Source organism: Ostrinia nubilalis, chromosome 26, assembly GCF_963855985.1.
Source record: "Ostrinia nubilalis chromosome 26, ilOstNubi1.1, whole genome shotgun sequence".
Taxonomy (NCBI): Eukaryota; Metazoa; Arthropoda; class Insecta; order Lepidoptera; family Crambidae; genus Ostrinia; species Ostrinia nubilalis.
Window position 1 is genome coordinate 4,579,215 of NC_087113.1, and position 27,729 is coordinate 4,606,943.

Consider the following 27,729-nt stretch of genomic DNA (forward strand, 5'->3'; position numbering starts at 1 on the left):
CAGTGTTATATCATAAAGACTTCACCGGCGGCGTCACCGAAATGTAGGACATACAGGAGTTACCGCCCAACTTCTACACCATACTGCTCAAGGCGTATGAGAGGAACTCGCTCATGGGGTGCAGTATCGAGGTCAGTCGAGACATTTACTCATAAGTCACATCATCGTCATTTCAGCCACAGGACGTCCACTGCTGAACATAGGCCTCCCCCAATGCTTTCCATGGTTGGAGCGTCCTGCGTCCAGCGCCTTCCTGCTCTACCTTTATTATGTTGTCGGTCCACCTTGTGGGTGTTCTACGCCGCGTTTTCCGGTACGCGGCCTCCACTCCAGAACCTTGCTGCCCCATCGGCCGTCAGTTCTGCGTACTATGTGCCCTGCCCATTGCCACTTCAGCTTGCTAATCCGTCGGGCTATGTCAGCGACTTTAGTTCGTTTACGGATCTCCTCATTTCTGATTCGATCTCGTAAAGAAACACCGAGCATAGCCCTCTCCATAGCACGCTGTGCAACTTGCTTCCTTGCTTGGATTATTAAATGTGTTAAAGCCTGGTCCGTGAACACGTAGAATTTTGTCCAATGACCCCAAGCTACCCATCCTTATCGTTCGCGCGTAATTATATTGCTGTCGCGACTGTGCGACGGGCGGCCGCAGTGAGTGTGTGAGCGCGACAGCAACATAATTACGCGCGAACGATAAGGATGGGTAGCTTGGGGTCATTGGACAAAATTCTACATGCTCACAGGCCGGGCTTTAGTTAGCATATTGATGTATGACAGCTACAAACACCTCACACCTTGTCTCCTCTCCGCTCGTCTTCTCTTCGCTTTAGTGGAAACCCGGCCTTACTCATAGTTACTAAAGTCCGGTCGCCGAGTAGATAGAATTTCGTCCAATGACCCCAAGTTACCCATCCTTATCGCTGGCGCGTAGTTATATTGCTCGGGGACCGGACTTTAGCCCACGTTATTGTCCCGCAGCAGTGGTAGGGTTAATATAATAATAATAAGGACTTCACCGGCGGCGTCACCGAAATTTATGACAAGCTGGAGTTACCGCCTAACTTCTACACCATACTGCTCAAGGCGTATGAGAGGAACTCGCTCATGGGGTGCAGTATCGAGGTCAGTCGAGACATTTACTCATAAGTCACATCATCATTTCAGCCACAGGACGTCCACTGCTGAACATAGGCCTCCCCCAATGATTTCCATGTTGCCCGGTTGGAGCGTCCTGCGTCCGAACCTTGCTGCCCCATCGGCCGTCAGTTCTGCGTACTATGTGCCCTGCCCATTGCCACTTCAGCTTGCTAATCCGTCGGGCTATGTCAGCGACTTTGGTTCGTTTACGGATCTCCTCATTTCTGATTCGATCTCGTAAAGAAACACCGAGCATAGCCCTCTCCATAGCACGCTGTGCAACTTTGAGCTTCCTTGCTTGGATTATTAAATGTGTTAAAGCCTGGTCCGTGAACACGTAGAATTTTGTCCAATGACCCCAAGCTACCCATCCTTATCGTTCGCGCGTAATTATATTGCTGTCGCGACTGTGCGACGGGCGGCCGCAGTGAGTGTGTGAGCGCGACAGCAACATAATTACGCGCGAGCGATAAGGATGGATAGCTTGGGGTCATTAGACAAAATTCTACGTGCTCACAGGCCGGGCTTTAGTTAGCATATTGATGTATGACAGCTACAAACACCTCACATCTTGTCTCCACTCCGCTCGTCTTCTCTTCGCTTTAGTGGAAACCCGGCCTTACTCATAGTTACTAAAGTCCGGTCGCCGAGTAGATAGAATTTCGTCCAATGACCCCAAGCTATCCATCCTTATCGCTCGCGCGTAGTTATATTGCTCGGGGGCAGGACTTTAGCCCACGTTATTGTCCCGCAGCAGTGGTAGGGTTAATATAATAATAATAAGGACTTCAATGCAGTCACTGTGTGTATCTATAAAAACTTCAAGTGACTCGTCTATCAGGTGACGATCCACGCTTGGAACCCTATGATGGAACCAAATATTCTGAATATGAGACGTTTGTCGTTTCAAAGAACGTATATCATCATCATCATTTCAGCCATAGGACGTCCACTGCTGAACATAGGCCTCCCCTAATGCTTTAACGTATATGATGTTAGTTATTTATTTAGTGGTGCGAGGTTAATGGTGTTTTACAAATAATTTTATTTATTTATTTGACGACATCGTGAAGGTAGCAGGGAAGCGCTGGATGCAGGCCGCTACCAATCGATCAATGTGGAAAGCATTAGGGGAGGCCTATGTTCAGCAGTGGACGTCCTATGGCTGACATGATGATGATGATGATGATGATTTATTTTGAACCTTACTCACGAAGTGTTCATGATACTCCTATTTATGGGTTACCTGATAAAATATGTGAACATCAAGCCTCCCCAACTCGTCTGACCAGTATTGGCTAAATTCTCCACTTGACTCTGGTAAATTAAACGGGCTGTGTTATGCAGTTAATGCAGTGGAAACTAAATGATCTGATAATGACGATAATGAATTTTTAAGTGTTTTACACAAAAATTTCGGAATTGTATGTGTAAAAATTCATATTGTATGTTTGTCCACAGCCTGACCCCAACGTGCTCGAAGCAGAAACCCCGGTGGGCCTGATCCGAGGCCACGCTTACTCCATCACGCGCGTCAAGTACGTGGACATCGAGACGCCCGGCCGCGCCGGCAAGATCCCGCTGCTCCGCCTGCGCAACCCGTGGGGCAACGAGGCCGAGTGGAACGGGCCCTGGAGCGACAAGTGAGTGCCGTGTCTTAGGCGAGGGACGGGACGCTACAGGACGCGACGCGACGCTACGGGACGCGACATGAAGCGACGAGGCCGAGTGGAACGGGCCCTGGAGCGACAAGTGAGTGCCGTGTCTTAGGTGAGGGACGGGACGCTACAGGACGCGACGCGACGCTACGGGACGCGACATGAAGCGACGAGGCCGAGTGGAACGGGCCCTGGAGCGACAAGTGAGTGCCGTGTCTTAGGCGAGGGACGGGACGCTACAGGACGCGACGCGACGCTACGGGACGCGACATGAAGCGACGAGGCCGAGTGGAACGGGCCCTGGAGCGACAAGTGAGTGCCGTGTCTTAGGCGAGGGACGGGACGCTACAGGACGCGACGCGACGCTACGGGACGCGACATGAAGCGACGAGGCCGAGTGGAACGGGCCCTGGAGCGACAAGTGAGTGCCGTGTCTTAGGCGAGGGACGGGACGCTACAGGACGCGACGCGACGCTACGGGACGCGACATGAAGCGACGAGGCCGAGTGGAACGGGCCCTGGAGCGACAAGTGAGTGCCGTGTCTTAGGCGAGGGACGGGACGCTACAGGACGCGACGCGACGCTACGGGACGCGACATGAAGCGACGAGGCCGAGTGGAACGGGCCCTGGAGCGACAAGTGAGTGCCGTGTCTTAGGCGAGGGACGGGACGCTACAGGACGCGACGCGACGCTACGGGACGCGACATGAAGCGACGAGGCCGAGTGGAACGGGCCCTGGAGCGACAAGTGAGTGCCGTGTCTTAGGCGAGGGACGGGACGCTACAGGACGCGACGCGACGCTACGGGACGCGACATGAAGCGACGAGGCCGAGTGGAACGGGCCCTGGAGCGACAAGTGAGTGCCGTGTCTTAGGCGAGGGACGGGACGCTACAGGACGCGACGCGACGCTACGAGACGGGACATGACGCTACGGGATGCGACAACGCTACAGGACGCGACATGACGCTACGGGATGCGACAACGCTACAGGACGCTACGGGACGCGACATGACGCTACGGGACGCGACATTACGCTACGGGATGCGACAACGCTACAGGACGCGACATGACGCTACAGGACGCGACATGACGCTACGGGATGCGACATGACGCTACGGGACGCGACATGACGCTACGGGATGCGACATGACGCTACAGGACGCGACATGACGCTACAGGACGCGACATGACGCTACGGGATGCGACATGACGCTACGGGACGCGACATGACGCTACGGGATGCGACATGACGCTACGGGACGCGACATGACGCTACGGGATGCGACATGACGCTACGGGACGCGACATGACGCTACGGGATGCGACATAACGCTACGAGACGGGACGCGGCATGACGCGACGCTACAGGACGCGACATGACGCTACAGGACGCGACATGACGCTACGGGATGCGACATGACGCTACGGGACGCGACATGACGCTACGGGACGCGACATGACGCAACGGGACGCGGCATGACGCTACGGGATGCGACATGACGCTACGAGACGGGACGCGACATGACGCGACGCTACAGGACGCGACATGACGCGACGCTACAGGACGCGACATGACGCTACGGGATGCTTTACAACGCTGCAAGACGCGACATGAAGCGACGAGGCCGAGTGGAACGGGCCCTGGAGCGACAAGTGAGTGCCGTGTCTTAGGTGAGGGACGGGACGCTACAGGACGCGACGCGACGCTACGGGACGCGACATGAAGCGACGAGGCCGAGTGGAACGGGCCCTGGAGCGACAAGTGAGTGCCGTGTCTTAGGCGAGGGACGGGACGCTACAGGACGCGACGGGACGCGACATGACGCTACAGGACGCGACATGACGCTACGGGACGCGACATGACGCTACGGGACGCGACATGACGCTACGGGACGCGACATGACGCTACGGGACGCGACATGACGCGACGCTACAGGACGCGACATGACGCTACGGGACGCGACATAACGCTACGGGACGCGACATGACGCGACGCTACAGAACGCGACATGACGCGACGCTACAGGACGCGACATGACGCGACATGACGCGACGCGACATGACGCTACGGGACGCGACATGACGCTACGGGACGCGACATGACGCTACGGGACGCGACATGACGCTACGGGACGCGACATGACGCTACGGGACGCGACATGACGCTACGGGATGCGACATAACGCTACGAGACGGGACGCGACATGACGCGACGCTACAGGACGCGACATGACGCTACGGGACGCGACATGACGCGACGCTACAGGACGCGACATGACGCTACGGCATGCTTTATAACGCTACAAGACGCGACATGAAGCGACGAGGCCGAGTGGAACGGGCCCTGGAGCGACAAGTGAGTGCCGTGTAGTGTCTTAGCGAGCGACGGGACGCGACGCGACGCTACAAGACGCGACATGAAGCGACGAGGCCGAGTGGAACGGGCCCTGGAGCGACAAGTGAGTGCCGTGTAGTGTCTTAGCGAGCGACGGGACGCGACGCGACGCTACAAGACGCGACATGAAGCGACGAGGCCGAGTGGAACGGGCCCTGGAGCGACAAGTGAGATCCTTATAAGGCGATATTGACCCCAACAGACTCGAACCCATGAATCCCGTAATAGTCCAGTCATTTGGTACAAAATAATGGCTTTACCTGGAAAGTTTTCCGGGAGTAATGAAAATTGGTATTTCTATAGATTTCGATGTGCTCTTTACGAATGCCGTATCGGTTGCTTAACTTCAAGGTGAGGTGGAAATAAGATTTTGGATCAAAACGCATAATAGAAGTATACTTTGCAGCACTCCTACGCCTAAACTATTGATTTCACAAAAAGGTTATGTAGACATAAAAAAATAGGATTTTTTCTCTAGTTTCAGTTTCTGAGCATGTTTTGTCATAAAATTAGTCCGAAAGGAAACATTCAAGAAAAACTGCAACCATACGAGGACGCAAAGTTGAAATTCGTAAATACCAATTTTCATCACTCCCGGAATACATTCCAGGTAAAACTACCAAATGACTGGACTATAAAGTTTGTGCGAATATGAAGGTTTCCCTTTCACAAAAGAGAGGTGACGATACCCAAATGTCAGTATAGGCCTGGCGACTCGAAGGTAGTTCAAACCCCATTGATCGTCCGCTAGACTGTTGTAGTGAACCCACTGCTGCACTTAAATGAGTCCCATAAATGAGGAAATGTGAACTTGGAAAAACAAAGCCGTTTGTGCTATGAACTCAATGAGGATTTGACGGGATTTAATTTGTATTTTAATGTCATACGTCATATTGTTTTTTTTTTTTTTTTTTTATTACCTACATTACATTTACATTATATTACATTTTTATTACCTATAAATGGCTAAGCAGATACATAATTTAAGGTCCCATTATTTGTATTGTATTGCTGTTGGTTTTCCGAATAAAAAAAATAAATAAAAAAAAAAAAAAAATTATTGCATACTAGCTTTCCGCCCGCGGCTTCGCCCGCGTGGAATTTTGTCTGTCACAGAAAAACAATATCGCGCGCGTATTTGCTCACCGTTTAGACCTACCCTGGACTACGACAAACATTTTAAAACCAAAATCAGCTCAATCTGCCCAGCCGTTCTCGAGTTTTAATCAGACTAACGAACATCAATTCATTTTTATTTATATAGATTACAACTACATAGATTCCTCAGTATTTACCATCAATTTCAGGTCTCCCGAATGGCGATTCATCCCCGAATCTGAGAAAGAGGAGCTGGGTCTAAACTTCGATGATGACGGCGAGTTCTGGATGTCGTTCAAAGACTTTGCCCAACACTTCGACAGGTGAGCAGTAACCTCCTTTGTTAAGTCGGTTAATACTCGTATAGTTGTTAGTGTAAGAAGCCAGTTATAGATCGTTTCATCCACGAAACGATCTGAAGGAAGTGCGGGGAGTTTGATCCGAGCAATCCGAGCGTCATTATTGTAGTGTCGTCATTTAGCGTGTACCCATAGCACTCAAACATTAGCGGAAGAATGATGGGGCGTGTCTTCGTGGATGAAACGACCTACAACGTGCTCTTTTTGATTTCCTGGAACTCTAGGATATTAATAAGACCACTTCAAAGAATGGAATGGCATTACATTTTTTGTTAAATTCAACAATTTTTTTAGACTTATTTTTTCATACGAAATTATTAAAAAACTTAATTTTTCACTGAAATAATTCATAATTTACATACACTTATCAATAAAAAGTCTGCACAAAAAGACTAGGTGACAATTTTGAAAAAAAAAAACTAGATTGATGATACTATAGTTTAAATCAACTAGGTATCTTCTAAATCCACAATATCTTCAAAAATATGCTTTTAGAAACACATATTCCTAAGACTTTAACTAATTTAAAGCCTGACCAGGAACATAAAAACCCTGGCATTGAGGCGCGTCAATTGCATTTGATAGTGCAACACTGAGTACAGTCGTACCTGTGTTAAATTAATAGGCTAACTTTATAGTATCAGGATTCAGGATTACGGGCTAATTTGATATTTTCATAAATTAACGAAAAATATTATTATAGGTAACCTGGTTTAAATAAATTAAATGAAACCATCAATCGAGCTAGTAGGATTTATTTTATTATTCATCAATAATCAAATTCAGAACTTGAATATTCAATTGCAATGTCTGCTCATGAACTCATAAATTTCCATAAAATTCCATAAATTTTCCATAAAATTCAATACTTAGAAACTGACAAAATTTTTTAAAATAGGTAGTTGAAACAAACCACAGCAAATTTTCATAGTGGACTGTACTATCCGATAAACATGTCAGTCAATTTGACAACCTTTGTCGGAAACATTATTCAATGAAAATATTGTCCGAACTCTTAGTATTTCTCTTCGACAAATACTTTAACACATTGCGAACCACTTTTCTTTCACGACTATAAAAAGATTTTAGCAATATTTCACAAAATCAATTGCGCACATTTAAAATAAAGTTTGTTTACACTTTGACAGCAATAGACTGACATGCAAGGTGACATGTCAATGAAGTTTTCAGTTACTGTTGCCATTAAAAGAAATTAGTACCATTAGTTTTCCGCAACATGGCGAGGGTTTTTATGTTCCTGGTCGGGCTATATAGAATATACCCCTAAAATTTCCGGAAAACAAAAGGAGCACGTTGTATAGTAATAACAATTCTTGAAAAAAAAATAGGATCAAATCCTATTGATTTCATAATTATACTTTCTGTATAATCTGGGGGCACGGCAGTGCCCCCACCAAGTCGAGCAAAAAAGCGGCACGGCCGTACCATCCTTTTCTCGAAGCAATTCAGGCCATTTTCGACCGCCTGTAACTTCGTTGTGGATAAAACTAGAAGGCTGAATTTTCATTAGCTATGCAGGCATTGTAAAGACACGGTATATTTAAAATTTCATTCAATTTGAACCAGTAGTTTAAGAATTATAACGGGTCAAAGTTACTTAATTTTGTCACTCACTGACTGACACACTGACTCACTGACTCACCGATCATCAAAATTCTAAGGCACTTCTTGCAGACCTAGAAGCTTCAAATTTGGAATATAAGTAGTGTTTGGTGTATGAATCAAGGAAAAACTAAAATATTTGGGGGCACGGTAGTGCAACCGCCAAGTCGAGTAAAATTTTTCAATTTCGGTCCAGTTTTCTAGATACATAACTGCTGTCTACAAAATACAAAAAGAAATGAGATTTGGGGGCACGGTAGTGCAACCGCCAAGTCGAGTAAAATTTTTCAATTTCGGTCCAGTTTTCTAGATACATAACTGCTGTCTACAAAATACAAAAAGAAATGAGATCCCATCAAAAACAATACTTGTCAAAAAAACCAAGTCTCGCAACTCAGTTGTTCTACGGTAAAAAGTTGTGAGATCCATGTAATACCAAGTCCAGGCCAGGAAATCTTTAACGTTTTACATAAATATATTGACTTGGCCATCGCATGAAAACACGTGTAAATTAAATTATTTAGTGCGATGGCCAAGTCAATAATTTATGTAAAACGTTAAAGATTTCGTGGCCTGGACTTGGTATTACATGGATCTCACAACTTTTTACCGTAGAACAACTGAGTTGCGAGACTTGGTTTTTTTGACAAGTATTGTTTTTGATGGGATTATACTTTCTGTATCATACTAGACAAATCCTCCTAAACCCACCTGGCCAGCGTAAGGAGTGTGGGCCAAAACCTTCATTTGCCTCAATTAGGAGAGCCGATTAAACTTCCCGACTCCCGTTGATCTAGAATCCTGACACTTAAGAAGCAAAATACTGGCAATTAAAGGCAGAAATTGGAAAATAGCAACTCCTACTATCAATAATTATAAGGCTACTTAAATTTTGTTTGATACAGTCTTATCTTTTCAGAGTGGAGATCTGTAACTTGAACCCGGATTCCTTGGACCCCGAAGAATGTCCTGAAGGCTGCACTAAGAAGTGGGAGATGTCTGTGTTTGAAGGGGAGTGGGTCAGAGGTTAGTAATAATTCTATCATTTCAACTTTGAACCCTCATTTCATGCCCTCAGGGTCGATTTTCAATCGGCAAATATCTTTTAACTGAATAAATTGTCATTTTGATAATTCTATACTGAAACTGTCAATGTGCCAAACTTATTCTTCAGTTATCCAACGATTGAAAAATCTGCCCTTAAAGGATTAATTTTTGGATCATACTTTAGCAGATTCCTACGTCATAATAACTATGTATTGCCTTTTAGTGGTTTGGGGCTGTGTATTGATAGATCAGTCAGTCAGTAACTAAATATACTTATGCTGATTTGTTTTAATTTGTCATTTGGTGTCAAATATGTGTCTATAAAAAGCATGTTTATATCCATTGTTTGGTACTCATAGCTTTACTTAGTTTAAGACTGGATGGTGCAGTGTATAATGTCCATAAGTTGATTATTATTAAATAAACGTTTTTCTTTTGAACTTGTATCGCAGGAGTGACGGCGGGTGGTTGCAGAAATTATCTGGAAAGCTTCTGGCGTAATCCACAGTACACCATCACTCTACGTGACGTGGATGAGGGAGACGACGAGAACAAATGCACGGTGAGATAAACACGCTCTAAAATACAGGTTAGAGATGACCTACACTGAACTGTCCCACCAAACTCATTGACAGGGGAGCGCCACCATCTTTCAACTATATTATAGTTTCCAACATGGCAAAAATTGGAACCAGCGATCCGGTATTGACGTTTGCGCCCCCTTGTTAAAGTCACGGTCACAGGTGGGACAGTTCAATGTATTGGATCTGTAACTGAGTAGGTTTCCTGCAGGAGGTGTTTGTAACGTCAAACTCTAAACTTCTCATGCTCTTCAGACGTTTATAAAGTTCGACAACACTGAAGTGTCCCATAAATGACATTGACAGAAGGGCGCTACTATCAGTACTCATGTCATTAGTTCCGATTTTTTTAACGTTGGACAACATTAAAGTGTCTTAAATGATTAGGACAGGAGGGCACTATTATTAATACTGGGTTATGTGTTATCCATCTCGCGCACTTGAAGTCCCTCAAACAAAAGAAATATTTTATGTTACAGCCAAAATCACTAAAGTACTTTTGACAGAAAATAGCAAAAGTCAGATTGGTCAAGAAATACATCTTAAGCATTTTAGATTTTTTACTTTTAATGAAACTTTTTATCAGCTTATTTGTGCTTATGTACTGTTTTTTCAATGCCGTTATTTCTTTTTAATAACTAAATTAAACGTATATTATTTCGTCTTCCAGATTATCGTAGCCCTCATGCAGAAGAACCGTCGTTCCCAAAGGCACCAAGGCCTGGAGTGCCTCACCATTGGCTTCGCCGTATACCGTCTGCCCGACTATGGACATGTGCCCAAACCTTTGGACGTTAATTTCTTCAAGTATAACGCTTCTATTGGGCGTTCGCAAGCTTTTATCAACTTGAGAGAGGTGTCTGCTCGGTAAGTGTGCTATAACAATCGATTGTAGACCAAATCGATACTTGTAGTATCGATTCTGCATCGTATTTATATACTAAGTGTCGATAAAGAAGCTCTTCTAAGGTCATGTGCCCAAACCTTTGGACGTTAATTTCTTCAAGTATAACGCGTCTATCGGATGCTCTCAGGCCTTCATCAACCTGAGAGAGGTGTCTGCTCGGTAAGTGTGTTATGGCGGATTTACACTACGCAGAAATTAGCCGATTCAAGTCAAAAAAACAGTGGAGTGGGATGAAATTCATTCAGTTTTCATCCCCACCCCACTGTTTTTGTGACTTGGCTTGGCTAATTTCCGCGCAGTGTAAAAGCGCCTTTATAGCAATCGATTTGAATAGAATATCGATGTATTAAGTATCGATAGAACAGCTCTTCCAACTACGGTGATGTGCCCAAACCTTTGGACGTCAACTTCTTCAAGTATAACGCGTCTATTGGACGCTCTCAAGCCTTCATAAACTTGAGAGAGGTCTCTGCTCGGTAAGTAATTCGATTATATACAGTATCGATATTTGTAGAATCGATAAATTGTCTGTTCTGACTATGGACTTGTGCCTAAACATTCGGACGTTAACTTCTTCAAGTATAACGCTTCTATTGGGCGTTCGCAAGATTTTATCAACCTGAGAGAGGTCTCTGTTCGGTAAGTTTGTTATAGCAATCGATTTTATAGAGTATCGATTTGTATATAATCTACAAAACAACCCTTCCTATGGACTATGTTTCCAAAACTCTAAAAAATTTATTTGGAAGTCTAAATTGCAAATCCTCCTCCTTGGTCCAATGACTACCGATCGACGGTTGCTAGTAATTTAAAACTTTCATTCATAAGCAGAAAAAGGGTTTATATTTTCCTCATAAATCAAAAATTATTATCTATATTATACTTGTTTGCCTCATACAGTAGAGTAGTTATACAATTATAAGTTTTATTTCCATTGTCCTTAGGTTCAAATTCGAGCCGGGCTCATACGTCATAGTGCCTTCCACCTTCGAGCCCAACGAAGAAGGAGAATTCTTACTACGTGTGTTCTCTGAAAAGGACAACAATATGGCGTAAGTTTTTATTACATTTTTTACTAGAGTTTTTACGTTTAATCACAAAACACACAAACTAGCTTTTGCCCGCGGCTTCACCCGCATGAAATTTAGTTTATAAATTATAGCCTATATGTTATTCTGGGTTATAAACAATAATACTGTAAAGTTTCATCAAAATCCGTTCAGTAGTTTTTGCGTGAAAGAGTAACAAACATCCAGACATCCAACATTTCGCATTTATAATATTAAGTAGGATAGAAAACTTTATCGTACCTCAAATAAAACAAGAAAAAATAAGAAACAAAAGAGGGAGAAGAGAGTTACATGTATCATATTTTTTCAGTTATTCAAGTTAATGTACTTTTTTTTTTCAGTGAAAATGATGAAGATATCGGCATGGGTGATGTTGATGATAGGGTAAGTTACAAAATTCCATGACATACCTAATTATGTAATTATTTTATTTATTACACATCTTTATTTGTCACTAGCTTTCCGCCCGCGGCTTCGCCCGGGTGGAATTTTGTTTGTCACAGAAAAACTTTATATCGCGCGTCCCAGTTTCAAAAACCGGGATAAAAACTATCCTATGTCCTTTCCCGGGACTCAAACTATCTCTATGCCAAATTTTATCAAAATCGGTTCAGTGGTTTAGGCGTGAAAGAGAGACAGACAGAGATACTTTCACATTTATAATATTAGTATAGATGACAGAGTGACATTGCAAGGTGTTGCCAATTTATTAAAAGCGACCCAGAAGCAGTAACATAATCGATTTACATGAAGAACATTTTTTTATCATAATAAATTATTTCTAAAATAGCATGGTATGGTCTGGTCTTTGTCCTATGGATTTGGCATTTTTAGTTTGGGATTAGTTGGCAAGCATATTATTTAAAATAAAATAAACTTTTGTTAAGGCTGACGCACAACTAAAGTTCGGTCGCCGAGCAGATAGAATTTCGTCCAATGACCCCAAGCTACCCATCCTTATCGCTCGCACGCAATTATATTGCTGTCGCGACTGTGCGACGGGCGCCCGCAGTGAGTGTGCGAGCGCGACAGCTAGCTAGAACAAAATTGTCTGTGAACCTTTGCTGGCAATAAATGACGATTTACTTACTTTTTTCATTACTTCAGGTGAAAGAAGTAACCCCCAACCCTGAGCCAGCAGACCCTGTTAGAGACTTCTTCAACCGCCTGGCCGGCACTGACGGCGAGGTGGACTGGCAGGAGCTCAAGGAGATCCTGGATTATGCCATGAGAGAAGGTACGTCATACTTGCTTACTTAACGTTAGCAGTTATAAGTTTTGTATATGACGCTTCCCAGTCAGTCAAACTGTAACACTGTGACTCGTTGGGAAAAAATCCCATCAAGTCACTTACTCGTTAGGAGTCTGTTTACTTACCTACCCCACCGCGGCACCGGTTGTTAGTAGTTATAGGTTTTGTATATGACGCTTCCCAATCAGTCACACTGTAACGTGTAACAGTGTTATTCGTTGGGAAAAAATCCCATCAAGTCACACTGTTACTCGTTAGGAGTCTGTTTACTTACCTACCCCACCGGATGTTAGTAGTTATAGGTTTTGTATATGACGCTTCCCAATCAGTCACACGGTAACCTGTAACACTGACTCGTTGGGAAAAAAATCCCATCAAGTCACACTGTTACTCGTTAGAAGTCTGTTACTTAATTCTTCCACACTATAAACAGCATTTTCTGATAATATTTTAGATTTTTAACTTTCTTGTATATTGTTTCTTTCTCATGAAATCTCTATCTTGACATTAAACGTACTTAAAATTAAAAGACACAGGTCTTTACACGACATTTATGAATGAGTTACATTATGTACTCACGACACGTCAAGCCGTCTCTTTTAGTTGAAATGGAACGCGAAAGTTTAAAATCTTAAACGTACCTACTTAATGTGTAAATCGTTGAAAAAATAAGTAGACAGATGTCTTAACGCGTAATCATGTGGCGTGACGGGATTTTTTTCCCAAAGAGTCACAGTGTTACACGTTGCAGTGTTACTGGTTGGGAACTAGCGATCTAATTGGTTGTATTGTAACACTGATAATGCAGTAAGGATTCGTTTATTTGATACTGATTGATTACCAATCGATTCCTATTTTTCATTTTTATTTTTTGTACAGGCAGAACGCTTATAAATATTTTCACAGCTATGATTCCTTAATATTTAATAGGGTGTTTTTTTATTTTACCTATGTGTATGGTTTAAAGTAACTTAAAAACCTCACAATAAGACAGGTGTGGATGTTGTTCACTCACAAATATTGTGTTTAATCCACGCATAACACGATAATATGCAAATAACAATGAATACTTATTTCAAATCTTACACAAAATATTTTTAATAAGTTAAAAGTTGTATTTTTAATCTGATAGCAAAATATAGTTTAAAAGTTGTATTTTTAATCTGATAGCAAATTATTCTTAATTATTGTCTTACTATCTTAATTTTGACACATGAATCTCAAAACGGCAAGTAAAGTAGAATGGCTTACAAAAATCTAGAACCAATTATTATTTCGTGTTTTCTATTATTTAAATTAATTATTTTTGATGGCTTTTTTTATTTTCTTACACATATTAAACGCAGTTTTTAGTAATGCAAAGTTAAAAAAAACAATTATCAGTACTTATAAGAAAGTTATTTAAGTAAGAATAATACGACTAATAGTTTTATTTAATGCCCATTTTTGAGCTTTCGATGTGGAATGCTTATGTGCCGAGTTAAAGCTGCTTTTTTGTCTTTACGTTCGCTATCCGTGTGAAGATATATTATATGTAAGTATTAATATAATATGTTGGTGTAATTAGATAATTCCTAATATTATTAACTTACCAAATTAAAAAGGAGTCAATGCTGTACCGATGAAAAGTATGGAGCGTTATCTCTTTCACCTTATTACCATTAGCAATAATTTTGCGCTAAGAAGGAAATATTACTTAACATAACGCATTTCTAGCATATCAAACTATACATATACGCCCGTATTCACAAGCGATGCTTGCTTAAGTGAAGCAGCAAATCAAACGCACAGCGTTGAATAGAGCTATGTGATTGGTTCGTGTGTGCGTCCACGCGCACTGTGAGACATCATAGTAAGGTTTGTGGATACGGGCGATAGTCATATACTGAAGTACAGTCAGCGTCAAATAGTCCGGTGACACTTAAAGTACAGTGGGCTGAATGTGAGTTTACATCAAACGCGCTCGCTAGTCAGCATATTTTCATATTAGTTTTTGAACGTTTCCCGCTAGAGGCGCTGTATAATTAACGTTCAAAAACCAAAATTTTCATACATTTTTTATGTAAACTCACACTCAGCCCACAGTTCGTGACATTGGGTATCAAAAAGTCGGCAACACTACCTTATTCCAAATGTAACAAAGACGTGTTGCCAATTTATTGGTTACTTTGGGTGTCACGAATTATTTGACGCTGCCTGTACCACCTTATGTAGCTGTGATGATACGATTTTGCAGCTAAAAATTTGACTATACTGTCAAACAGGCTTATTGATGTCAAATATGCTGAAAACGCGTTCTGTTTAAAACAATGACTCAATGGTTAAATTTTGCTAAAATCTGATAATTTTATTTAGTCTCGTTATATTTTTAGTCAGCCTCTTAAATAAGTTTTATTACAGCCTTATTTTTTAGTCAAATAAATCATGTTGAATGAATGTTATTAATTTTGAAAGAACAGTTATGTTATAAATATCATTTCTGTGCGTTTTAATTTGCAATTTTGCTATTTACGTAGTTAGATTTGTAGTTTTGCATAAATGCAATTTATTTCAACGATGTTGTTATTACATGCATTACAACTTGCCTAATTAATCTAAAGTTCTGATCAAAATATCTAAAATAAACATTACATTAGCTACACTTATAATTAAAGCGAATCAGACTATACATTACATATAGTTCGTTTTATCCACGAAGACGCGCCCTACCACTTTTTGGTCGAGGGAAACGCGGGGTGCGGGGAGTTTGATCCGAGCAATCGGAGCGTCATTATTGTAGTGTGCATGTGCACTCATGGATGATTTAGCGTGTACCGATAACACTCAAACATTAGCGGAAGAATGGTGGGGCGCGTCTTCGTGGATGAAACGATCTATACAGTACCTTAATGTTTGCCATTGTCCTAAAAGATTACATAAAATAAATGCTATACCTACCTACCGTCTGTTCGCCGAGATTGATAAATACTATGAAATGTCTTGCAATAGCGACTGTCGCTTAATTATCGCATTCTGTATGGCGGGCGTCGTTTGTCACAACGCGCACTGAGTACCATGGTACGAGCCACGCAGCTGTCGTCAAGCGCCCCGGCCGGCGGCGGCCACAGCGTGACCACTTTTAGTAGACTTCTACTTTTTTGGTAGATTTGAGGCAAAGAGAACGATGATTTAGTAGTGCGAAATCGTTTAGTAGATTTTGGTAGATAATTGGTATTTTTAGAACATTCTTATAAATGGTAGTCCAAAATTAAATTGTAACCGAGCCGAGAATCCAGGCCAAAAAAAAAGGTCAGGCCAAATAATCTAGATACCAACTTTTTCATTATATCGACAAAAATAATTAGCGGGCCGCAATTTATAATGAGTTTAGAACCTCTGATATTTAATTTTTTTTATCAACTCTCGGCGAACAGACTTTAGCCATTAAAAAGTCGTAATAGGCCAGCTGTACTGGTGCTAGGTTACAAACTAACGTAGCAATATCGTCTAGAGCTGGCCATGCGTCACGGGGGCGCATACGACGGTGGGGGCCCCAGGGGCTACGTGGGGGGGCCCCAGTCCCCCCCTACGGAACAGAGCTGCCTAGAACAACTGCTGTGCGCTCTCTGCGCACCCATCTGCAAGGAAATCGGCGTGGATCTACAGCAAGTCACGCAGCAGCAGGGCGAGCAAGTGCACCTCACTCAACCGCAGCCCCAAGGTATAGGTTCATTCGTTCAGTCGCTCGTTCATTCAATCGATCGTTCAACGGACATAGACAAGGTTTTCTATTGCGCCGAAAATCGAATCCGTTCGCGGAGCAAAGCAACGCCATACACGCTGTATAATTTCCTAATAAAAATATTAAAATAAAACCGCCATATCGATGGCTTTTCGAAATTACAAGAGTCAAATTTGCCATCTGTCTAAGGGCTCATACTAGTTGCACAAAAACTTTTTGTATAGCCTGACCAGGAACATAAAAACCCTGGCATAGAGGCGCGTCAATTGCATTTGATAGTGCAACACTGAGTACAGTCGTACCTGTGTTAAATCAATAGGCTAAAACTTTATGTATCAGGATTTAGGATTACGGGCTAATTTGATATTTTCATAAATTAACAAAAAAAATTTATTATAGGTAACCTGGTTTAAATAAATTAAATGAAACCATCAATCGAGCTAGTAGGATTTATTTTATTATTCATCAATAATCAAATTCAGAACTTGAATATTCAACTGCAATGTCTGCTCATGAACGCTTGAAACTCGGTACTTCTTTCCCAATTCCATAAAATTCAACACTTAGAAAGTGACAAAAAAAATTAAAATAGGTAGTTGAAACAAACCACAGCTAATTTTCATAGTGGACTGTACTATACGATAAACATGTCAATCAATTTGACAACCTTTGTCGGAAACATTATTCAATGAAAATATTGTCCGAACCCTTAGTATTTCTCTTCGACAAATACTTTAACACATTGTGAACCACTTTTCTTTCACGACTATAAAAAGATTTTAGCAATTTAATTCACAAAATTAATTGCGCACATTTAAAATAAAGTTTGTTTACACTTTGACAGCAATGGACTGACATGCAAGGTGACATGTCAATGAAGTTTTCAGTTACTGTTGCCATTAAAAGAAATTAGTACCATTAGTTTTCCGCAACATGGCGAGGGTTTTTATGTTCCTGGTCAGGCTATATATCTCTTAAACGGTTGACTGCGACCATCTTTGCAACTGTCAAATTGTGAACCAAGTAAATAACTACTTGCTAGTCTTTTAAATTCACCACGATTCTTCGCTCACTTAATGTCCGGTTGAACTAAGACATTTCCCATGTCCGTTTCTTATAAATATCTGATAAAAATTCTATTTTTATCTAATATTCATTTGTTTTCAATTTTTTTAACTTCATAATTAATTGATTTACTAATTGTGTATTCAGTTTTGTATTTTTCAGAATTTCCCGGAACGTCGGATGCATGCGACTATCTTCTTTTTATTTTTAACTTGTTTTTATTGAAATGGAGGCGAATAAAATTTAAAATGTCTGTTTTTGATTATTATTTTCTTTATTTTTTAGTTTTAAGTTTTTTTCGTGTTTTATTTTTATTCCAGGTGGTCTCCGATTATACTTTTGTTTTATTTCTGTATGTATTTATGTAAAATTATGCTTTTATCTATGTTTTTGTTTATTTATTGTACAAAATGTACATAAAAGCATTGTTTTACAAAACTTTTATTAGCTGTAACGTTGCTACTAACACCGTATGTTGATATTATCAATTTAATTGGAAATATCAACATAACAGCTTCTCTGTACGCATGTATGTAAATATGGCACGTCTATGAAGGCACTCAAAAATGGGCATTTTAAAAGAAATAAACTTTTTAGTCTTAATTAAATCACCTCCATTTCCATAAATATTTTTAAGTGTAATTAAATGACATAGATTTTTTTTTCGATTACATGACTATGTTATTTAATTGTGTATATTAAAGATGCGACTCGGAACTTAATTAGTATATTAAGTACCTAAATTAAGATTTCATGAATGAAATTAACATAAACTTCTAACATATTGAAAAAAAAATTCGTCTGTAAAATTATGAAAATAAAAACCATTTTTGACATTGTATGAAATGGCGTCTAAATAACGAATCAACATACATAAACAGGTTTAGTACAATAATGAATAAAATGCTCGTGCTCAATTGCACCTGACCATTTCTTGCTTTGCAATCCTCCGCGAACTACTAGGATCGCGAACGTAATTTGATAAATCTGAGAAATAAATTATGATGTCCCCTTACAACACAGAATTCGATCAATTTTCAAAAATGTTATGCTAAACAAATTAAAAATATCCCAGTTAATCCCTCCAAACCAGCTACTCAAGTAATGCACCCTAGACTGCATCTCACTTAGCATTATGTGCGATTGCGGTCATTGTTTTGTTCGGCATTAAAAAAAAGTTGTATTCATGTTTATGTTCTTTTCATCATACGTCTTAAAACAAAAAACGCAAATTAATTTCCAAGTCGCGTCTCCCATTCCCCATCTCCACCACCCCCTCTAACCGTTACCAACTGTTTCAGAACTCAAAGGGCAAGGTTTCTCCAAGGATGTGTGCCGTAGCATGATCGCGATGTTAGACAAAGACGGCTCTGGCGGCCTTGGATTTGAGGAGTTCAAGGCTCTGTGGATCGATCTGCGCAATTGGCGGGTGAGTTTACATCATTGTTGACGTTAGAACACCTCTAAATATTTGAACTTGTTGACCCCTGTTACAGGGGCAGGGACAGGGGCCCTGTATTTGAGTTTGAAAAAAGAAATGTACATATTTGAAAAAGCACGTCTACGGCATTTGAATGAAATTAAATATTATTTAGTGTATTTTCCTTGTATTACATTTTTTAAACATTTTTTTATTAAATCGACTTATTATTGAAAAATGATCTCAAAAGATAGGTCAAAATGTGTGTTAATAAATTGTATAGCTCCGATTGTCCTTAATAAGGATAGGTACATAATATGTAGCTCATGCTTAGATATTTCTCCAAGGATTCATCCAGGCACAGTAAAAATATCAGTAGGGGCGTATGATAATGTGACTTTGTATGATAGACTAAAATTCGGGCAAGCAAGAGCCAGTGATTTCATAAGAGACATTTCATTTTATACAAATATAACATGTAATGTAACATATCTTCCCTTATTTTGTGGTGCGTGGTCATGAGCTGTGTTCCAGCTGCATATTTTGTGTTCTATGATGATGATCATGGTTGCAGGCTGTATTCCGGCTCTACGACACAGAAGGCCGCGGCGCGATCCCGGCTCACCATCTACGTGACGCACTCCATTCGGCCGGATATACTGTCAACGCGCATATACTCAACGTTCTAGCTCACAGGTACGTATTCTTCATCCCCTTATAGCAGTCTTTCCCAAAGTGGGCGATAACGCCCCCTTGTGGGCGCTGCAGGCTTAAAGGGGGGCGGTAAGAGACCCAGAAAAAAAATCGGGACGTTGTGTAGAGGCTTTGGAGGCGTCATCTACTAGGAGGACTCTTAGACACCGACTGAGCTCGACTCTTGACTACAAAAATGGGGGGCGCTAAAAAATAATGTATTCTCAAATTGGGCAGTAGACTAAATAAGTTTGGGAACCGCTGCCTTATAGTCATGGGCTTACCCAGGGAGCGGGATACAGGAAGGGAGCTGTAGTTCCAACTCTTCTTATTATTCTTCTGGTTAATAACACAACCTGCGTGATGCTCTGGAATCAGCCGGGTAATGTCAACATTCTAGGTCTCAGGTTAACCCTTTGATGCCTTTTAATGACGGTGGGAATTTAGTTCCCAACAGATTTTAAATGTTATTGCCTTGATTATAGGAAAAATATTAATATAGACCCATCTCCAAATTGTCTGAGTAACGTGAAGAGTGTATTCCAAATCCTCCATTAACCTATATATGATAAAAGAGTCATTTTTCTGCAGTGAAATAGTGACACAATCGGCTTTTAATGCCATATAAAATCTATGGAATATTTGACTGCCCATTGGAAGCCGGTAGTCGGTACACAAATAGTAACCAAATGTCTGATCTGAGGTGGAATTGTGTAAAGCAATCGTTATCGTTTGACAGTTCATAGCGTACGATTATTCTGTCAAACGCTTTGTTTAACTGACTTTACCGTACGTTATGAACTGTCAAATGATTACGATTGCTTTACACAATTCCACCTCTGAACTTATATTGACCTTAATGATACCAGCCAGTGTCAAATCTTACGTAACTTTTATTATTATTAATTTAAACTTTATGTCCGCACAGATACGGTTCATCAGACGGGTACATACAGTTCGACGACTTCATAATGTGCGCCGTGCGACTCAAGACCATGATCGGTAAGTTTTGCGCTAATATTGTTAAATCATTTTAACTTTTACTGTAGTTATGATAGGGACTTATTTTCAATACCTACTACAGTCCGTTAATCAACAAATAGTCCACAAACCATTATTAAAAGTAATATAATTTATTCAAGTTTTCTACGCTAGGCTAGGCTATAGACAATCTTTTAAAGTAGGGTAGACTTAATTTTTTTTTTTTTTTATTGCAATTAGTTGTTTTTTTTAAGTAAGCAGGCAGGGGCGTATCTACCGTCGTATCAATGATACGGGGCCCCAGTGCCGGATTTTTTTGATTAGATTTTGATGCAATAAACATACATGACTATGACTATGTCATTTTTTTTACGAAAAGCGCACCTTGATCTATGATCTTTTTAGATCGAGCCCCTGACAAATTTTGATACAGGGCCTGTCTAAGGCAAACTACAGTACCCGGCAATAAATATTGCACATCGACCTTTGGAAAGAGAATCGGTTAATTTCGGCTCGTAGAGCGTTATCTCTGTCGCACACTACCTATACGATTGACAAAACGTCATTGACAAAACATTATTCAATGAAAATATTGTCCGAACTCTTAGTATTTCTCTTCGACAAATACTTTAACACATTGTAAACCACTTTTCTTTCACGACTATTAAAAGTTTTTAGCAATTTTATTCACAAAATCAATTGCACACATTTAAAATAAAGTTTGTTTACACTTTGACAAAACGTCATTGTCAGTTATTGTTCAAGTGCGACAGTGATAAGTCTCTACGAAACCGAAATTAGCCGATTGTCTCTTTCTAAAGGTCGATGTGCAATATTTATCGCCGGGTATTGTACGCCACTGAAAGTAGGCATTTTGTTTTTCTTTTTTTATGTTGTAGGTACTTACTTATTTTGATTACTAAAGTGTGCATAATCCCAATGTAACGACGAAATAGACTAGTAGGTACTTTATTTTTCTTACTTACTGTAGGTATTATCTTTGACTACCCTACAATTTACTGTGTACAATAATAACATTGTAACAGTTCGAAACAGCGAAACAGTAGGTACTTTACAATGTATTTTTTTACTCTGGTAGATAGGTACTTACTATCTTTAACTATCCTACAATTTACTGTGTGCAATAATCAAAACAGCGAACAACGAACCGCTGGAGAATCTCGAGCGTGACATGCAGTGGAACGCGTGAGGCGCCGGCGCAGGTTACAAGCGCAAAGTACGCACATCTCACGACCACCCACTAGGGGGAAAGGGGGAGATTGCAGATTTTTCTAACCGCTAGATATCTTTTATGTGTTTGGACTGATTATTCAATCGTAGGATAACTTTTGACTGAAGAATATTTAGATGAAGTTGCATCACCGTAACTCTAATGAGTGTTTTTGTATGGAGTTTGATAGACTTTGACGTTTTTATAGATAAAGTAAGACGGTGCATTTGGTAGAGAAGAACTACACTGAACTGTCCTTTATTTGACACTGACAGGTGGGCCACCGTCAAAAGCGGATCGCTAGTTCCGACTTTTGCCACGGTGGAAACCATGTAGTTGAACGTAGACGGTGGCGCCCTTCTGTCAATGTCGTCGGTGGGACATTTCAGTGTAGTTCATCTTTATATTGACAATTTCTTTATAGAATGTGACATTTTTCTTATGGGTTTATATTCTTTCTTCTGCTAATGCAGGAGTCAAGCACGACAAGCAGTATTAAGTCTTCGTGGTTAAAAGAACTTTAGCTTTTAGAAGCTAAGACAAAGTTTTCATTCGATTCGATTTGATTTTTATTCTTCAGTCACAATGTCAGACGATTGAAAAATTTGACCTATGTTATTGACAATTTTATTGGATCTTGGCGGATTACTGTTCAAGTTCGTCGTTTTTGATTATGCTAATCAATATTCGCTGCATTTTATGTATTACAAAGGTGGTATAATTGAGATAATTTTGTACCACTGGGCAGGACAATGCCAAAACTCAATTTCAAACAAAAGGAAGTTCTTATAATATAGATATCCCACAAAAGTAAATAAAAAAATATGGGGTCTAATCTTAACTCGGTTAATAATATTTCACCAAGATCCAGTCCTTATTAAATTTAACTTAAAATTTAAACAAAATGGCATCTCCTCTTTTACCTCTTGACTAATATTATTTGCGACAGTATAAGACTCAACAAATTAAATTTCTCAACTAAATAAAACATTGAAAAGTTTCTTATATGTGCAACTGTTCGCAAATAATAAATGAACACATTTGGGCTTGTTCCAGGTTCACTAATATACTTTCTGCAACATCTTCTGTTCCTTTAATGTTCAGCAAAAGTGGTATATAATGCTAGTACATAAAGTAAACTTTGGTTTGGTCAAATAATGAATAATGAGTCGCAAAAAATGCATTGAGACATTTTATATTTAGATTTCGCGTGAAATAACCTTTCATAGCCAAACCAAAGCCTTTTATCCTATTTTTTATACTATAATTTAATTCATCAAATAAATAACTATTTCACATTTATAAACTAGCGCCATAAACCACTGACACCGCACAACGCTTACTAAATGTCACCACCGCGCCAATTTAAACCTTTTTCTAAATAAACATTCAAAATTACAGATACGTTCAAAGGAAGATCCTCGGGAGGCGAATACGCTACGTTCTCCCTCGAAGAATGGCTGAATCGCACAGTCTACTCGTAAGAATTTGTCCACAACGCCTTATACTGGCCTAATTCATTAATATTCGATGTTAAAGTACCATCTTGGTCTACGCGGTTGTTCAAAACTTATGAATTTTAAACCTACACACATATTGGACCTAATTGTTAAATACTATATAAGAAACATTATAAAACTTTACTCATGAGACTTAAATTAGTAATTAATCGCGTATATTGAGATAGGCCGATGCAATTATATGTACCTTGTAAGAAATTATTCATTCTAAGTCACAAATTAACTTATTTCATGTCATTATTATAATTTGTATCAAATACGGGTATACATAGTGTTTTATAAATTTTTGCATTTATAACATGAGCTTCGAATGCATTGTTGTTCTTCTTGACATCTTTTACCTGTCCTTTGATCTTCAACTTAAAAATATGTTCTTCAGTTCATGTTAAAATTGCTATTGTATTTCTAAAACACGGTTTTTTCATTCTAACGAAAACAAATGCCTCGTCCATTATAAGATGTACAAACAATATATTTTAATATAAGAGATATAGAATCAGTATTTTTTTATCCACCGAATTCTCATTCCATATGAAATGGTTTTGTTGTTCGATTTGTTCAGTGTTGTTGGTCAAATGGTTCGCCCAACATCCTTGTTTAGTTCTGTGCGATTTACCAACGCTATATGCTTCCGTATATGTTATTTTTATATAATTATTACCTTCAAAGATATAAATATGTATCCAAACTCTATTGCATTGTCTATGCATTTGGTAATTTTATTCAATATTATAATGACAATTATTGCTATTTATTGTTTCAATCGAGATCTGAAATAAAATTGTTTTCATTTATTTATATAAAAATATGTTTTAATTTATTCCCGAAACAGTCCCTCAAGCTACTCTCTGCAGCATAGGTAGTTGTAATAAGTGATGTGTGACTACTCCCAACTCTCGTTCCCACCGCTGCAACTCCTGTGTAGCCAGGATCTACAGCTTGACCGCCAATAAAACCCAACCAGTGAAGGTCAAGTTTGTTTAATTTAATAATGTCACAGAAAGTTCATTTTGGCAATTTCTTTATGGTACAGTCGCGGAATGAAAAGGTTCGTCACCTTAGTGTCGGTTTTCGCTTGCACTAGGTACTGTAAGAGTCAAACCTGCCAACATAACAGTATAGTTCCAAAATATAGTTCCAAAATACTGAACTGTCCTATGCATGACATTGACAGTGGGGCGCCACCGTCAATACCGGAACGCTGGTTCCGGTTTTTGTGCCATGTTGGAAACCATATAGTTGAACGATGGTAGCGCCCCCCTGTCATTGAGTTTGGTGGGACAGTTCAGCGTTGGTCATCTATACTGAACTGTCCTATGCATGACATTGACAGTGGGGCGCCACCGTCAATACCGGATCGCTGGTTCCGATTTTTGCCATGTTGGAAACCATATAGTTGAACGATGGTAGCGCCCCCCTGTCATTGAGTTTGGTGGGACAGTTCAGCTTGGGTCATCTATACAAGAAAGTGCTGCTAACATTTAAATAAATATGACGTTTGCTAACGAATAAGGTTTTGCTTGTTTATTTTTCTATGTGCAATGCAATGATGACATTGACCAATTGACAATAGTTTTTTTATTTAATTAGAAACAATGATATTATATAAAAACAAAAGCAGATATGTTATAAGCGCTCGCGCTGTGAATACTCAAATACGTCCCAATTGGGACGTCTTGTGTTTAGTCTTCATGTGGCCTGCGTCGTGCGCAATCGCGTGCGTACCACACAGTAAGGTCCTGTGTTCTTACCAAAATAAATAAAAAATGCCATCGTGTGTGTTTCGAAAGTGTACCAATTATGACTCTAAAGTAAACAAAATACAAGGGATCTCTTACCACATGTGATTATGCAAAATTATTTAGTATTTATATTTTCAATTATTTATGCAAACAATCAAGACGCCATGCGCCATGTTCAAGTTAAGAAAGAGAAAGCGATCTTGTTTTGACGTTAGAGCGATAAGGATGCGTGCGCTGCGGACATAGATTAGTTAGTGCAGAATCGTTAAAACTATAGCTATCTCTTTCATTTGCGTGCTATTTCGTATCTTTTGTTTCACTTATCAGTTACATTTGTCAATGTGTGCAATTTGGAATAGCTCGGCACGGATTTAAATCGTAATTTCTATGAACGTAACATATCTATAGTTCTATAATATCATTGATTAGAAATAATAATGGCAGGTTGAACCAACAAGAAGGTTTTAGTTTATCAATCATAATATTCTTCTTGACAAGATAAATCGTCAAACAACTTTGATCTGAATAATTTTGAACTTTACTGACGAACAGTTAAAGATTATTTTCTCTAACTCGAGATTATTCTGTAACATAGTTTCAAAAGGTAATTCGCGATTCGTTGAAGGAATCAATTTGAAAACTGACGAACCTTTTCATTCCGTGACTGTACATAGAATACTGAAAATTTCACTGTATCATATTTTGTTCTCTAACTTCAATCTACACAAAGAAAAACCACTTTTACAATAGTTTTTTTATAAACTTTATTGTCACTTAACCTAACATTACAAGCAGTCCGTAGGTACACCTAACTACGTACGGGTGGAAACGTTAAGTGATCTCACTCGATTATTTCTAAACTATACAAGATATTGAAAAACTGGTTACTGATTCTGAAAGTGCTTCATGAGCTCTTTCAAACGGTACCAATAATAGGTTACAGATAAATTGGATCTATCTGAAAATTCAATGTTTCCAGCTTCCATACTAAATGTATGCCAGACACACAATATTAGAAGTGTTTTTTTTTATTTAATAATAAAGTCTTAAAATAAACTCGTAAATTGTATTCTTATTTAAAATTATTCATGGAAAGCATTGGTTTTAGGCTTTACTTGCTATAATATTGTCAAGAGATGAGTGTCATCACTGTGGTAGTACTAAATGTATGGAAGAAGTAAACATTGAATTTTTGGGTAGATCCAGGCTATTCTGTAACCTATTATTGATACCATTAGATAGAGTTTGTGAAGCACTTTTAGAATCAGTAATCAGTTTTACGATATCATGTGTAGTTTTTTAAATAATGTGACTTTACCAAATGTATGGAAGCTGGAAACATTGAATTTTCGGATAGATCCAGTTTACTCTGTAACCTATTATTAATACCGTTTGATAGAGCTCATGAAGCACTTTCAGGATCAGTAACTAGTTTATTGATATCTTGTATAGTTTAGAAATAATCGAGTGAGATCACTTATCGTTTCCACCCTGTATAGTCTGGTCTGCGAGTACGTAGAATTTTGTCCAAGGACCCCAAGCTACCCATCCTTATCGCTCGTGCGTAATTATGTTGCGGTCGCGCTCGCACACTCACTGCTGCCGCCCGTCGCACAGTCGCGACACCAATATAATTACGCGCGAGCGATAAGGATGGGTAGCTTGGGGCAGAGTAAATACAAATGAGTAGGTCATCTTCATAGACACGCACCGAGCGCGGTTTGTATGTGAGCGCGCCAATACGTATGCGGCGCGCACGCACACACTGATAAAATTTAGCGTGGATTAGCGGGGTGGTTGCGCCGCATACGCATTGGCGCGCTCACATACAAACCGCGCTCGGCGCGTTTCTATGAAGATGACCTACTCATTTGTATTTACTCTGCTTGGGGTCATTGGACAAAATTCTACGTGCTCACAGACCGGGCTTTACACAATCTCATCACTTCACTCGTCCCAGCTGCCCCCGTTCTCGAAGCCGATCTCCTCCTCCATGTCGGCGAGCGCCATGGGGTCCAAGTTGCTGGCCGGGTTGAAGGCCGTGGCCATGCTCAGCTTCAGCTCCGGCTTCACCTTGTAGTTCACGCCCATGGAGAACCGGACTATCACTGATAGACTATCCATCTACTAACACTGATAGACTGTCAACTATTGCAATCCTCACTATCAGTCCTTCTAGCCAAATAGTGTGGTACTCAAAGATTTCAAGCAGAGAATCTCCTAT

General features: G+C 40.2%; 1 protein-coding gene across 1 annotated transcript in view; it reads left to right on the plus strand.

Annotated features, from left to right (window-relative positions):
* LOC135084485 (calpain-B-like) overlaps window positions 1-24,569 on the plus strand; it is a 39,830-nt gene extending 15,261 nt beyond the window's left edge. Inside the window, exons 8-19 of the mRNA XM_063979272.1 lie at window positions 2,602-2,783; window positions 6,503-6,616; window positions 9,195-9,301; window positions 9,775-9,884; window positions 10,574-10,770; window positions 11,755-11,862; window positions 12,222-12,264; window positions 12,988-13,117; window positions 19,220-19,347; window positions 19,913-20,034; window positions 20,960-21,033; window positions 23,645-24,569. Of these exons, the coding sequence (XP_063835342.1) occupies window positions 2,602-2,783; window positions 6,503-6,616; window positions 9,195-9,301; window positions 9,775-9,884; window positions 10,574-10,770; window positions 11,755-11,862; window positions 12,222-12,264; window positions 12,988-13,117; window positions 19,220-19,347; window positions 19,913-20,034; window positions 20,960-21,033; window positions 23,645-23,727 (1,398 nt within the window). The 3' untranslated portion in view covers window positions 23,728-24,569. The remainder of the gene's footprint in view (window positions 1-2,601; window positions 2,784-6,502; window positions 6,617-9,194; window positions 9,302-9,774; window positions 9,885-10,573; window positions 10,771-11,754; window positions 11,863-12,221; window positions 12,265-12,987; window positions 13,118-19,219; window positions 19,348-19,912; window positions 20,035-20,959; window positions 21,034-23,644) is intronic.
* Window positions 24,570-27,729: the final 3,160 nt, after the last annotated feature.